At 52.0% G+C, this 14,707-nt stretch overlaps 1 protein-coding gene across 1 annotated transcript in view; it reads left to right on the plus strand.

Moving 5' to 3' along the window:
• The window catches only part of CSMD2 (CUB and Sushi multiple domains 2), a 238,452-nt gene that overhangs the window by 165,042 nt on the left and 58,703 nt on the right, over window positions 1–14,707 (plus strand). Inside the window, 8 exon segments of the mRNA XM_050983373.1 lie at window positions 108–234; window positions 3,827–4,029; window positions 5,337–5,528; window positions 9,041–9,179; window positions 9,994–10,181; window positions 11,929–12,123; window positions 12,874–12,990; window positions 14,495–14,608. Of these exon segments, the coding sequence (XP_050839330.1) occupies window positions 108–234; window positions 3,827–4,029; window positions 5,337–5,528; window positions 9,041–9,179; window positions 9,994–10,181; window positions 11,929–12,123; window positions 12,874–12,990; window positions 14,495–14,608 (1,275 nt within the window).

Here is a 14,707-nt window from a genome sequence, read left to right on the forward strand (position 1 = left end):
TGGAAAAAGCCAGGAATAATCTCTGTTGCAGGGGGAGATTGCTGCCAAGCAAGAGCCACAAAAAGCCACGAATCTCCTCCCTAACCCCATAAATATTTTTGTTCCAGCTGAGTGTGGAGGGACAATCAGAGGAGAGACCTCGGGGCGGATCCTTTCTCCAGGATATCCAACTCCCTACGACCACAACCTCAACTGCATCTGGACCATCGAGGCAGAGCCTGGATGCACCATTGGGTGAGCTGTGTTTGGCTCCTTTCCCACTTGGAGCTGATTTTTTCCAGGTCAAAAATTAAATGAGGCAAGGAGGGAGAAGCTGCTGCCACTCTGAGAGGGAGAAGTCATTGCTTTGGTTCCAGAATCAGGGAATGGTTTAGGCTGGGATTAAGGATTTATGGGATTTATTTCCCACCAGCCCAGGCTGCTCAGAGCCCCCAGAGGCATCACTGCTCCTCTGTGTCCAGCCCTGTGTGTCCCCTGGGTGGTGACACGTGTCCTGGTCCTGCCCATGGTGTTTCTGAGCTCGAACATCCCAGAGCTTTGGTGTCCATGGGCAGCTTCCCACCCCTCCAACCCTTTTTTCCACCAGATGAATGAGGAACTTCCCAAAAGTGCTGAATGGCCACACAGTGCTGGAATGAGGCTGTTGTAGGGAATGTCCCAGGATCCAGGCAGTTCCTGCTCCTGCCCCACCACCTCCCCAGGGATGTTTGCCCAGCCCTGCCAAACCCTTCAGGGCTTTCCTGGGTGTTCCCACACATTCCAGGCTGGCCAAAGCCCACAGAAATCTGGAATATTTGGGCAAGCCAAGCTTTGACTGAGTGGTGGGATTTGAATATAAAAATTTTAAATAATCATCATCATCATCCTCCTCCTCCCATCAGAGTTCCCAGTGCTTGTCAGCCATTCCTGGCTCATCCCAAGCCCGTGGCTGCTCCATCCTGAACTCCTTCCCTCTCAATCCCATTTCCTCCTCCCTGCTGCCTCAGCACCCAGCACAGCCTGTCCCTCAGGGTGAGCTCTGTGCTGCTTTTAGCCCTTGGAGTTCTGCTGGAGACAGGTTTGGGCTGGTGTTTTCATTTTTATTTCATGCAGAAATTCCCTCCATTAGCACTGCCCTTCAGAATGGCTCAATAATGGATGGCTTTGGGTGTGAACAGAGGAGGAAAAGCACAGCCAAAGCAGCTGAATCCCTGCACAGGCAACTTCCACTTGAAATCTCCTCTACTTTTATTCTCCTGGAGAAGGTTTTTATAGGACAGAGTAGAGAGGTCCCTTCCCCCCCCCATCCAAAGGCTGCTTCAGCAACTTTGCTGTTGTAATTCCTAAAAGCACCCACAAGAGCAGAGATTTGGGATCAACCAAAGGCTTGGAAGAGGCCAGCAGTGAAAGGAGAAGGTTCCAGCAGGTTCCAGAGCCACAGACACCTGGTGACCCTGCCTGTCCCAGAGATCAGAGCTCCCTTCCCTGCCCCTTTCATTCCCAGCCCCAGCAGCAGCACAGCTGATCTCAGGGGAGTGGAGAGAGCACGTTCCCAGCAACTTCATTTGGATGGTAATCCATTGGAAAAATAATCCTCTTCACGCATGATACAATTGTATAAAGCTCTCATTTATAACTTACATGGAAATTAATCACCAGAGCTTTTGGAATGAAGCTGTATCTGCACAGCACGAGGGGAAGGGAAGGGCAGGGGGGTGAGAAGGGAGAAAAACGAGGCTGCACTTGAGAGGCATGAAAGGGAAAGAGCAGCTCTTGCAGAGGGGGTTGATTTGGGGCTTGGGGTGCCTTGGTTGGGCTGGGGGAGAGGAGGAAGGAGGAGGAAAAGGAGGAGCTGGAAAATGGGTGGGAATTTGTGATCAGGGAACAGAGACATGGCAGAGGTGGGTTGTCAGTCCCTCATCCCAGTGTTGTCAAACTCCATGGATGTTGTGAATTCATCCCACTTTCATGGGCATTGGCAGGTTCCACTTCCCACAGTTTCATCTGAAAACAGGAGGGAGAAAATACCCAGAGCTGGGAGGGACCAGAGGGATCAAGGGCTGTTCACACTCTCAGGGCAGAGCTGGGCTCTCCTCTCTGCTCCTTGCTAAGCTGCCAGAACTTCCCCTCTCTCACACTTGTATCTATATAAATATAATCTCCCCACTTGCTAATTTGGTTGGTTTTTGTTGTTGTTGTTTTTTGAGGGTTTGTTTGTTTGTTTGTTTTGCTGCATTTCCATGCCTGTAATTGGGAAATTGGGATTGTCAGAGTGCAGGAATACAACTCCTTTCCCCTCAGGAATAGAACTCCTTTCCCCTCAGGAATAGAACTCCTTTCCCCTCAGGAATAGAACTCCTTTCTCCTCAGGAATAGAACTCCTTTCTCCTCAGGAATAGAATTCCTTTCTCTTCAGGAATAGAACTCCTTTCTCCTCAGGAATAGAACTCCTTTCCCCTCAGGAATAGAACTCCTTTCCCCTCAGGAATAGAACTCCTTTCCCCTCAGGAATAGAACTCCTTTCCCCTCAGGAACAGAACTCCTTTCCCCTCAGGAAATCAGAACTCCTTTCTCCTCAGGAATAGAACTCCTTTCCCCTCAGGAATAGAACTCCTTTCTCCTCAGGAATAGAACTCCTTTCCCGTCAGGAACAGAACTCCTTTCCCCTCAGGAATAGAACTCCTTTCTCCTCAGGAACAGAACTCCTTTCCCCTCCGTTTTCTGCTGAAGCAGGGGCTGTGCCTGGTCTCACCTCAGGCTGAGGGAGAAGCTGAGATGTGCCTGTGGAATAGATGGGTTTGCTCCAGAGAGCTCCAGGTCTGATATCCCAGCAGATTCCAGCCTGTCCCATGGATCACCTGGATCCAGGTGTTCTCCCCCTGGCACAGCCCGAGGTGGTTTTTTCTCAGATAAATGGGGGTGGTTTTGGCAGCCCTGGAGCTGCTGGTGGCACTTCCAGGGTGTGCCCCCAGCCCAGCTCAAGCTCTGGCAGCCTCTCCCTGATCCCAAGGTCTCCAGGGATGAGTTTTTCCCAGCAGTTCTGGCTCACTGGGCCCAGTTAAGGCTGGGAACAAACATAATTACACCAAGGCAGCCCTGGAGAACAGCTCTGCACCATCCGTCCTGATTTTCCTCAAGCCTGGCTTTATTTCTCTTTGCTCAAGGTCTCTGCTTGGAAGATTTATGATTCAGCTCTTTTGGTTTCTCCCAGCTTGTGTGGGCATCATTTTGTTGCTGAGGATTTTGCAGTGGGGATTTTTTCTTCTTTTTTCTCCCCCCTTTTTTTATGGCTCTTCCCTGATTTATTTATGTTTGCCCCAGATAAATGGGAAAGCAGCCAAGTGAAAGCTTCCCTGTTTGCCTCTGTGGGCTGGCAGGGATTTCAGCCCAGCCCCTGATGGGTTCATTTTTTACAGATTTTTTTCTGTTTCTAGGTTTCTGTCCCCATTTCACACTGGGGTTGAGTTGCCCATGGTTGGCCTGGTTTTGTTGTGCCAGAGGGAAAATGGGGCAGTGACAAACAGGGACAGGGAAATTCCTCCTCTCCAGGTGGGATTTGAGTGCAGGAGTGGAAGGGATCAGCTCCTGCTCCATCCCCAGGGAATGGTCACATTCCCAAGAGCTCCAGGAGGGTTTGGACAGCACCCCCAAGGACAGGGTGGGATTTGGGGATGTCTGCAGGGCTTGGAATTGGATAGGATGATCCCTGTGGGTCCATTCCCCCTCAGGACACTCAGAACTGCATCCTTCAGCTGGTCACTCCCCCAGGTGCAGGGTCCTGTTCTTGCCTGAATGTGGCCCAAACCACCCTCCAGGCCTGAACTCCAGGTGTTTTTTTGCCCCTCAGGCTCCATTTCATGGTTTTCCACACGGAGGAGTTCCACGACGTGCTGCGGATCTGGGACGGGCCGGTGGAGAATGGGATCCTGCTGAAGGAGATGAGCGGCTCGGGGCTGCCCGGGGACATCCACAGCACCTTCAACTCTGTCATCCTGCAGTTCAACACCGACTTCTTCACCAGCAAACAGGGCTTTGCCATCCAGTTCTCAGGTGGGATGTGCAGGGGTTCCTCAAAAAACTGAGCAGACCCAGAGGGAAACCCCAACCACACCTCAGCTCTGCAAACACATTCATTTCAATTATTTAGGGTGATACATTCCAGTATTTACAGGATGTCCCAGGTTTGTGCAGTTGTTTTGGAGTGATAAGAAACAGGGAGTGGTTGGGTGAGTGATGATGTGACTTTCCCTGGGCTGAGACACATTGAAACGTCTTCCCAAGTTTGGGGTTTGTTTTTTTTCCCATAACTTTCTGTCCAGGGTGACTTGCTTGGCTGGGGGAACAAGGCAGCATTTTGAGGAGAATTTCTGACTTTTGGGGTGACCCAGACAGAGGCAGAGCTTTGTGTCACCCAGCACAGCGGTGCCATCCTGGGTTTTTTTTTGCCAGATTTGTGTCTCATCCTGCCAGGAAGGACCAGCCTGGGCTGTTAACTTCCTTATCTCCAGCTGCACAGAAAGAGAGGGATTTCCTCTGCCTCTTTCAAGAGCAGCTTTCTCTAAACTGCCTGGCTGTAACAGACTCTCATCAACTTAGCAGGAAATAAGCTCCTGATCTGGAGCTGGGCTTTATTGACTGCTCCTGCTCAAAGCCTTTGTTCAGCAGGTGTGACTAAGCAGCCAGACCTGAGCTCAGACCTGTCCACTTTGGGATCTTGGGAGCTTTAATGAGGTGGATAAGCTCACAAAACTCCTATTACTCCAGGATTTTCCCTGCTGGTAAATCCTTGTGCTGTTGGCAGACCTTGAGCTCAGGCAGCACTGAAGCTTTGCCTGTCCCCAGCTCAGGGGACATCTCAGACCTCAGAGAGAGGCAGCAACAAGTCTGGAAGGGAAACAAACACATTTCTGAAAGGTCAGGCCTGATGCTTCACAGATCTTGAGGCTAAATTTCTCTGCCACTCAGGGGAATGTGTGAAGTGCTGGTGGCTGAGTTGATTTTGCAGCATGTGCCTTGGCACGGAACTCTCCAAAAACACCGTGGAAGATCAGTGGGTGTCTGGCCTGATGGAGTAAACAGCCATGTGCACAATTCTACATCAAAGCTGCTCCCTGGGTGCTGCTCTTGAACTTGCTGGTCCCCAGAGCCTTTCCCAGCTGGAGTGGCAGATGCTCAGAGCAAAGGGAAAAGCACTTTGTGTGTGTGGGGGGGGGAACTTTATGGGATGCTGAGGGAGGAGGGGTGGGGAAACAAGGCATGGCCTGGATGTCTGGGTAAGGACAGAGCCTGACAGCCAGTGCTGCAGGCCTGGTGTTAAATAAACATTGATACTCAGGAGTGCTTTTAATTCCCTGCAGTGTCCACAGCCACCTCCTGCAACGACCCAGGAATCCCCCAGAACGGGAGCCGGAGCGGGGACAGCAGGGAGGCCGGGGACTCCATCACCTTCCAGTGCAACCCCGGCTACACCCTGCAAGGGGAGGCCCAGATCACCTGTGTGCAGATCCAGAACAGGTTCTTCTGGCAGCCAGACCCACCCACCTGCACAGGTACACAGGGACACGGGGCATTGTCCTGGCACAGGGACACAGATCTGTGACCTGGGCACAGGGACACAGGGCATTGTCCTGGCACAGGGACACAGATCTGTGACCTGGGCACAGGGACACAGGGCCCTGTCCTGGCACACGGACACAGATCTGTGACCTGAATCCAGGGACACAGATCCATGTCCTGGGCACAGGGACACAGATCTGTGACCTGAATCCATGGACACACATCCTTGTGCTGAATCCATGGACAGAGATCCATGATCTGAGCCCAGGGATGCAGATCCATGTCCTAGGCACATGGACACACATCCCTGTCCTAAACCCAGGGACACACATCCCTGTGCTGAGCCCATGGACACACATCCCTGTGCTGAATCCATGGACACACATCCCTGTTCTGAGCCCATGGACACACATCCATGTCCTGAGCCCATGGACACACATCCCTGTCCTGAACCCATGGACACACATCCCTGTGCTGAGCCCATGGACACACATCCCTGTCCTGAGCCCATGGACACACATCCCTGTCCTGAATCCATGGACACACATCCATGTCCTGAACCCATGGACACACATCCATGTCCTGAACCCATGGACACACATCCATGTCCTGAACCCATGGACACACATCCCTGTGCTGAACCCATGGACACACATCCATGTCCTGAACCCATGGACACACATCCCTGTCCTGAACCCATGGACACACATCCATGTCCTGAACCCATGGACACACATCCATGTCCTGAACCCATGGACACACATCCATGTCCTGAATCCATGGACACACATCCATGTCCTGAATCCAGGGACACAGATCCTTGTCCTGAACCCTGTTGTAAAATTCCACCCCGCACATCTTAAAAAATCAAGAAATATTCTTTAAAATATCCTCCAGGTCTCCGGAGCTGTGGTAAAAAATGCTGATTTTCCAATACTTCAAATGGTACTTCAGTTGTTTATAGGGTTTTTTTTCCCAGCCAATTTTAATATGAATCTATAAAGGATTTGGAGGAGTAATCAGTGAAATATCAGTAACTGGGGGAGAGGCAGCTTGGTTGGAGCTAAACTAGGAAAATTCAGTGTTAAATTTAGGGTTGATTTGGGGTATTTAGCATTTCAAATGTGTTTTCCCCTCTTTGTGGCACAACTGTGAAACAATCCGGGCTGGGAGAGCCCCGGGAGGTTTGGGCCATTTGAAGTCTGCATCCCTCCCAGTCCCAGGCAGCTCTGGCTGGGTCCAGCTGCTGCTTCAAATCCTTTGGAGACTCTGGGTGGGATTTTCAAAGGAATCCGAGGGTGTTGAACACTTGTCTCCCTTAGGCTTTCCAAAACTGAGTCCTTAGATTGCAGTTTCTTCGGAGTTTTCCCCTGATGTTGCAGTCTGGGAGGGGAAAGCACCCTTGGGGTTAAAACTGGGGTGAATGGCACAGAGGAGATGCTGGTGGGCTCTTCCAAGGCCCCCCATTTTTGGGGGACTTTCAGCCAAATTTTCCATGTCTCTGCTGTGATTTCCTGCTGTGTCCCAGAGGGATGAAAGTTCTCTGTGCCTGAGTCTGGACTTGCTTGAAGGAGTTGCTTTAAATCTTTGGAGAAGGGTCTCTAATCTCCATTTGGATCTTTCTAGACCAGCCCCATCGGGTTTTTCCTGATAATTTTTCTTAACAAAGCCCACAGGGCAATTCCAGGTGCTCACTCCTTCATGGAAAATGTTTCCAAGATTTATCCCACCATTTTTGTCCCCTCCCAGCTCATTTCCCACCCTGTAGCTGCTCTCAGACCCCCCACAGGCTGTGCTCTCCTTGCTCCCATCCCATCCCAAACGTGGCAGCTTTGGTGGTTCTCCCAAGGTATTTTTGGGATGTCTTCAGCCAGATTTCCCATATCTGTGCTGTGCTTTCCTGGTGTGTCCCAGAAGGATAACACTTCTCCATTTTTGGACTTGAAAAAGCTCTCTAATCCCTACTATGGCATTTCTAGACCAGCCCCGCTGGGATCTACCTGATCTTTTTCCTGATATTTTTCTTTATCAAAGCCCACAGGGCAATTCCACGGGCTCACTCCTTCATGGAAAAGGTTTCCAAGATTTATCCCACCATTTTTGTCCTCTCCCAGCCCATTTCCCACTCTTTAGCTGCTCTCAGACCCCCATCCTTTCACCCCAAATACGCGAGGGTCGATCTGGGAAACCTCAGAGCCCTGCCAGAAAAAACCGACAGGAAAAATATCAGTCATGTTTTGCCACGGTGAGAAACACGAGCAGGCACTTGGAGCCTTAAAAAAGCAATAATTGATTTTTCAATCAGCTTGGCATTTAATGTGCTGGGAAGTGGAGTAAACACGACGGAGCCATTTAGGCCCAGACGTGTTTTCACCTCGTTGTAGGCAAGCGGGCCTTGACAGGGACTTCAAGGAAAATACAGCAGAAAAGTGGAATTTCCCCCTCTCTCCCCTCCTGGCTCCTCACTTACGGGTTTTAGGAAGGTCCTGGTGGCATCCAGAGCTCTCTTTGTGGTGTTTGTCCCCTGTGGAATGGCAGAGCCCTCGGCTGGCCGAGCCGCCACAACCTCGCGTCGCACGTCAGCCTCAGGGTCCCTTCCCGCTAAAATACCCCTCAAGGATTCTGTGCTGTCTCAAGCCCCCTGTCTATCACATCTCCTTTTTTTTCCCCATTCCTGCTTCCCCTTTTGTAGCAGACAAGGCCTAGCTAAAGCCCTGTGGAGGATGGAGGCGTAGAGATAAGGAAATGCCAAGTCATAGGAACCAAACCAGAAATCTCCACTCAGGTCCTCCAGGCCTGTTTATCTCTCTGTGACCCCACAGGCTATTTCCCCTAACCCCTACAACTGGTCAGTCCCCAAGCCCCCCTAACCCTATAAAGGGGGCTGCCTTGGCCCATTCTGTCAGAAGAGCTGTCATTGGAACCCTTCACAGACCCCTCAATAAACCACCATGGAACCACCAGGGCTGCCTTCTCCTCTCTCTCTCCATCTGCTCTTCTGAAAGCCAGGATCAGCCAGAGCCCCTCAGCAAGCTAAGAGCTGAAACTGTCAAAGAGCTGATATCACTAAGAGCTGACAATCACTGAGGAAGGAGGAAGTTTTTCACAGAAAGAGTGGTCAAATACTGGAATCATCTGCCCAGGGAGGTGGTGGAGTCACCATCCCTGGATGTGTTCAAAAAAAGACTGGATGTGGCACTTAGTGCCATGACCTAGTTGAGCTGTTAGAACATGGGTTGGACTCGATGATCTTAAAGGTCCCTTCCAACCTAAAAATTCTGTGATTCTGTGATTCTGAGTTGCTAAGGTAGCCATGGCTGCACAGCAGTTCGTGTTGGGACACCCAGCCTCTGGAAGGCTGAGCTGTCCTGCCCAACACTGCTCACCTGGGGCTCCCTGACCCTGCAGGGATCCAGCTAGAAGCAGCCCCGTGGCTTTTTTCCACTGTTTGGTGCTTTGGAAGTCTGTGTGCTCCGAAGGCTCACCCTGGGTGGTTTTCCTGCAGCTCCGTGCGGCGGGATCCTGACGGGCCCGGCTGGGGTGATCCTGTCCCCGCAGTACCCGGAGCCTTATCCCCCAGGGAAGGAGTGTGACTGGAAGCTGACAGTGTCCCCTGACTATGTCATTGCCCTGGTGTTCAACGTGTGAGTACACAAGGGTTTGGTGCCGTGGCCTTGGGATGGGGACGCATGGTTTGGTGCCATGGCCTCAGAGAGGGGAGGGATGGTCTGGGTGGGCATGTCTGAACTCTGATGGAACTGTCCCATGCCCCTGCATAATCTGTTCCCAGATTTTTTTTGGGGGTGGAGATCCTCAAATCCCAGCTGCAGCTCCTCTTTGATAGAACCTTGTCACATTCACATTTTCTGGAAAAATCCCTTCGCCCAGGATTTCTCTCCTGGGAAGCTGAGTAGCCTCAGAGAAAAAGGAAAACAATTTTATCTCATTGCTTCTCCTGTGTTTTGCTGTGTTGGAATGTGTTTGGAGATTGTTCACCACAGGTGATTGTTCCATTGCATTCTGCTGGGAGCTGTTTTCACTCTTTGGCCAGTCAGGGCTCTGGAAAGAGCCACAAGTTTTTTAGCCTTCTATATTCTTTAGTACAGTTTAGTTTAGCATTCTTTAATATAATATAGTATCATAAAGTACTAAATTAGCCTTCTGATGGAGTCAGATCCATCATTCCTTCCTGCCACGGGCACCCCACAAGTACAACAGAACATGATGTGGCACAGCCCAGGAATCCCTGCAGCAGCTCCAGCTCAGGCTCTGTCTCTTGACTCCATCCCCATTCCTGGATCCCTCACTCGTGGATGGAGGCAGGAATTTCCTCTGCCTGGCAGGATTTTGGAGCAGGAGCAGCCAGTCCCTGCCCTGGGGTTCCACATCCCAGGACCTCAACTCAGAATCCTCCCGGGACGTGTCCCGACCCCAAGCTCTCCTCCTTTGCTTTTACAGCTTCAGCCTGGAGCCTGGCTATGATTTCCTGCACATCTACGACGGGCCTGACTCCCTGAGCCCCCTGATTGGGAGTTTTTATGGCTCCCAGCTCCCAGAGAGGATCGAGAGCAGCAGCAACAGCCTTTTCCTGGCCTTCCGGAGCGACGCCTCCGTCAGCAACGCCGGCTTCGTCATCGAGTACACAGGTGAGGGCTGAGGGCACACCTGGCCCAGCAGCCACCTGGGGCTTCCCCTGGGCTTATTCCCAGATTGTTCCACCTCTTTGGAGCAAGTGGAGAGGCTCTAGATGCTGTGGGAAACTCCTTCCAGGGGGAATTCTGGTGTTTGCCATCCCCAAAGCAGAGAGTGGAGAAAGGGAAGGAGAGAGTCCCTCTTGTCCAAAGCAGTGAGAGGAGAGAGAGAGGTGAAGAGGAATGAAAGAGGAAAAGGAAAAGTGATGCTCAAAGTGTCCAAAATTTGTACACCAAGACCCCACTGAGCCCAGGATTTCAGGATTTACAGGCTGAGGATCCAAATGTGTGATGGGCAGTGGGGGTTGACCAGTCTGTGGCTCCCGAAACAGGGAATTGGTGCTCTGGGAAAAAAGAAATTCCCATTCTTTTGTGCTCCATTCACTTGGATCACCTGGTGCAGCTGCTGTGGACAGGAAACCATGGGATCATCTGGATTTTCATGCAGAGGAGCAAAAGCAAAACCTGTGGGCTTTGCATTTCCTGTGTCTCCTTCCACACCTTCCCCAAAGCCTGAGAGCCCCTGATTTAATGCTTAAGCACTCTTGAATTGTTCCCAGAGCCACTGCTCTCAGAAAAGCCCTTGTCTTTAATGAGCAATTTCCAAATGACAAAAGAGCAGGATTAATCAAAGCCTCTAATTATATTGCAGGCAGGGAAAAAAAATTAAAGAAAAGAAAAAACCCAAAAAAAAGCTGTTAGAAGAAGAAGAAGAAGGAAAAAAAAATCTAAGTCCTGACAGCTCTGTAGGTTTCCCTGGAATTTTTATGTGGAAATGGGATTTTAAACTCTGCAGGGCAGAGGATTTTTCACTCTCTACCTGCCAGGAGGGTGGGGCAAGGTGGGGTTTGGCCTCTGTTCCCAGGAACAGGGACAGGATGAGAGGGAGCAGCCTCAGGTGGTGCCAGGGAGGCTCAGGTTGGACATCAGCAGGAATTTCTGCATGGAAAAGGTGTCAGGCCTTGGAAGGGGTGGAATCCCCACCCCTGGTGGTGTCCAAGGAATAAATGAAAGAATCCCAGACTGGTTTGGGTTGGGAAGGACCTTAAAACCCATCCAAAGGCAGAGACATCTTCCACTACTCCAGATTGCTCCCAGTTCCATCCAGCCTGGCCTTGGACACTTCCAGGGATGGGCAATCCATGATTTCTGTGTGCCAGGGCCTCCCCATCTCAAGTATGATTTGTCCTGGTGGCACTCAGTGCTCTGGGCTGGTGACAAGGTGGGGATGGGGCACAGCTTGGACTTGATGATCCTGAAGGGATTTTCCAGCCTCAGCCATCCTGGGATTGTGTGAAATCAAAGTTTTGGTTTGGATTGTGCATTGAGACCTCTGGAGAACCCAGGATTTCAGGATTTAAAGGCTGAGGATACAAATGGGCAGTGGGGCTTGACCAGTTTGTGGCTCCCAAAGGAGGGAGTTTGGATTTTGGGTGCCTGTGTGGGAAGTGGAGCCTCCCTTCTCCCAGGGGAGGGGCTGGAGCAGCCAGAATCCAAACCAAATCCCAAATCCACACCCTGCAAATGGTGCCAGTCCTTGGGAAAACCCCACACATTCCCAGGTGAAAAAACAAGCCTAAAGAAACCTCCCATTCCACTGATCAAAACAGCAGAGGAGCTGTGCCAGAGGAATAAAAATCCTGGGAATTTATTTGTTAATTTTTTTATACTTTTTTAAAAATTTTATCTCTCTTCCCTGCAGAGAACCCCCGGGAGTCCTGCTTTGACCCGGGGTCCATCAAGAATGGCACCAGGGTGGGCACAGACCTGAAGCTGGGCTCCACCATCACCTTCTACTGTGATGGGGGCTACGACATTGAGGGGGGCCCCACCCTCACCTGTGTCATGGGAGGGGATGGGAAACCCACCTGGAACAAGCCACGCCCCACCTGTACAGGTAAACCCCACGGGAAGGGGCTTGGGGGAGGATCTGCCCAGAGCTGGGTCCCTCAGTGCATCCCCCATGGAAAATTGGGGGTTAATTCAGAGGGGTTTTCTCAGTTTTTTCCATATTTTTTTAGGGATTGGTTTTCATCATTTTTCAGGGGTTTAACAGCTCTCCATTTAACAGGAAGAGCTGATTTCTGGGAGTTTTTTGAGGGGGTTTTTTTGGAGACAGGCAGGAAACTGGGCATGGTTGATTCAGTGCCTGGCACAGGGCAGGAGTCAGGAATCCATTTAAACCCTGGCTAAACCTGATCCTTGCTAATCCAAACCCTCAGTCTTGGGTGTTCCTGAGCAGGGACAGAGCCCAGTGACAAAACAAGGGGGTTTTCCTTAGGTTTTCTCTGTGGTTATTTTGTTTTCTTTGCTGACTGCATGGTTTGCAGTCGGACTTGAGCTGAGAAGGGGATCAAGAGGCAGCTGGTGAGGGGAAGGAGTGAAATCCATAATTTGGGAAGGCTGTGGCAGGGAAAACTGAGGGAAGGTGGCAAAAGGAGCTCATCCCCAGCTGTGAGGTGGGGAACAATGCAAATCCAACATTAATTAGTGCTTTGATAATTCTACGTGGAGCCAGCACAAACTCAGGGTGGGATAAACCTGATTTTTCCAATGAGGACTTTCAGGGAGCAGCACCTGGAGCAGGGAATGGTGGCTGGGGACATTTCCAGGCTCCAGGGGTGCTCCATGATCTCTTCCCTTGCAGCTCCCTGTGGAGGGCAGTACACAGGCTCGGATGGAGTCGTCCTGTCCCCAAATTATCCCCAAAACTACACCAGTGGCCAGGTGTGCCTGTACTCCATCGTCGTGCCCAAGGACTATGGTACCACCCTTGGAATTTTTATGGCATTCTCTCTCTCTGGGTTTTTAATGCTGATTTTTTATAAGTGCATCCAAAACTGGAGATAAGGCAGGTGGGAGAGCAGCAAGAGGTGCTGTTGGGTGCTCTTTGTGCTGGAGTCAGAGGAAATTCTGGATTTGTCCAGGTTTTGTCCGAAGCTCAACCCAACGGGAGCCAATTACAGCTAATCAATAATTATTGTCCCTCAGTGGAATTCTGCACCTTGTGTTCCCCGGGCAGGGGAAGGGGATAAGTCACAGAAAATTCCCAGAGGGCTGGGAATCAGTGGGAAAAGGAACCCAGGGGAGGCTGGTGCTGCCTCTGGAATTTGGGATAAATAAAGGGCTCCCATTTTTCCAGGCTGTCACTCAGACCTTGTCGCTGCCTGGAATAAAGGCAGCTGAAACACAGGACAGAGGTTGTGCTGGGAAAATAGATCCCAGTTTGGAATGCTGGGAATCCTGGGGGGTCCTGGGCAGGGCCAGGGGTTGGGCTCGATGGTCCTTGGGGTCTGTTTGGGATTCCATGGAAATGCCTTGGCCCCATGGCCTGGCTGTGTAGGGACAGCAGTGGGGTCATCAGTGGGGGGATAGTGGGGACAGCAGTGGGATGGCAGTGGGGGGATAGTGGGGACAGCAGTGGGGTGGCAGTGGGGTGATAGTGGGGACAGCAGTAGGGTGGCAGTGGGGTGATAGTGGGGACAGCAGTGGGGTGGCAGTGGGGTGATAGTGGGGACAGCAGTGGGGTGGCAGTGGGGTGATAGTGGGGACAGCAGTGGGGTGGCAGTGGGGTGATAGTGGGGACAGCAGTGGGGTGGCAGTGGGGTGATAGTGGGGACAGCAGTAGGGTGGCGGGATGGTGGCAGGGGGATGGGAGTGGGACAGCAGTGGAGTCATCAGTGGGGACAGCACTGGGATTGAGTGCGGATGGCAATGGGGATGATGGTGTGGTGACACTGGGGACAGCAGTGTGATGACACTGGGGACAGCAGTGTGGGGACAGCAGGGTGATGATGCTGTGGACAGCAGTGTGGTGACACTGGGGACAGCAGTGTGATGATGCTGGGGACAGCAGTGTGGGGACAGCAGGGTGATGATGCTGTGGACAGCAGTGTGGTGACACTGGGGACAGCAGTGTGATGACACTGGGGACAGCAGTGACACAGTAGTGTGGTGACATTGGGGACAGCAGCGTGGTGATGCTGGGGACAGCAGTGTGGTGGCCCTGGGGACAGTAGTGGGGTGGCCCTGGGGACAGCAGTGGGACAGTAGTGTGGTGGCCCTGGGGACAGCAGTGTGATGACACTGGGGACAGCAGCGCGGTGATACTGGGGACAGCAGTGTGGTGGCCCTGGGGACAGCAGTATGGTGATAATACTGGGGACAGCAGAGGGGTGGCCTTGGGGACAGCAGCGTGGCGATGCTGGGGACAGCAGTGGCCGGTGCCAGCCCCGTCCCTGTCCCTGTCCCTGTCCCTGTCCCTGCAGTGCTCTTCGGGCAGTTTGCCTTTTTCCAGACGGCGCTCAATGACGTGGTGGAGGTGCACGATGGCCCCACGGAGCACTCACGGCTGCTCAGCTCCCTCTCGGGCTCTCACTCAGGTAGGGAGCTGCTCCCTGTCCCCTGTCCCTGTCCCTGCTGGGGACAGCAGCTTTGGCACAGCTGACACCCAGCACCTGCTCCCTGTGGCTCATTCCTTC

The sequence above is a fragment of the Serinus canaria genome, chromosome 23, assembly GCF_022539315.1.
Source record: "Serinus canaria isolate serCan28SL12 chromosome 23, serCan2020, whole genome shotgun sequence".
Classification (NCBI taxonomy): Eukaryota; Metazoa; Chordata; class Aves; order Passeriformes; family Fringillidae; genus Serinus; species Serinus canaria.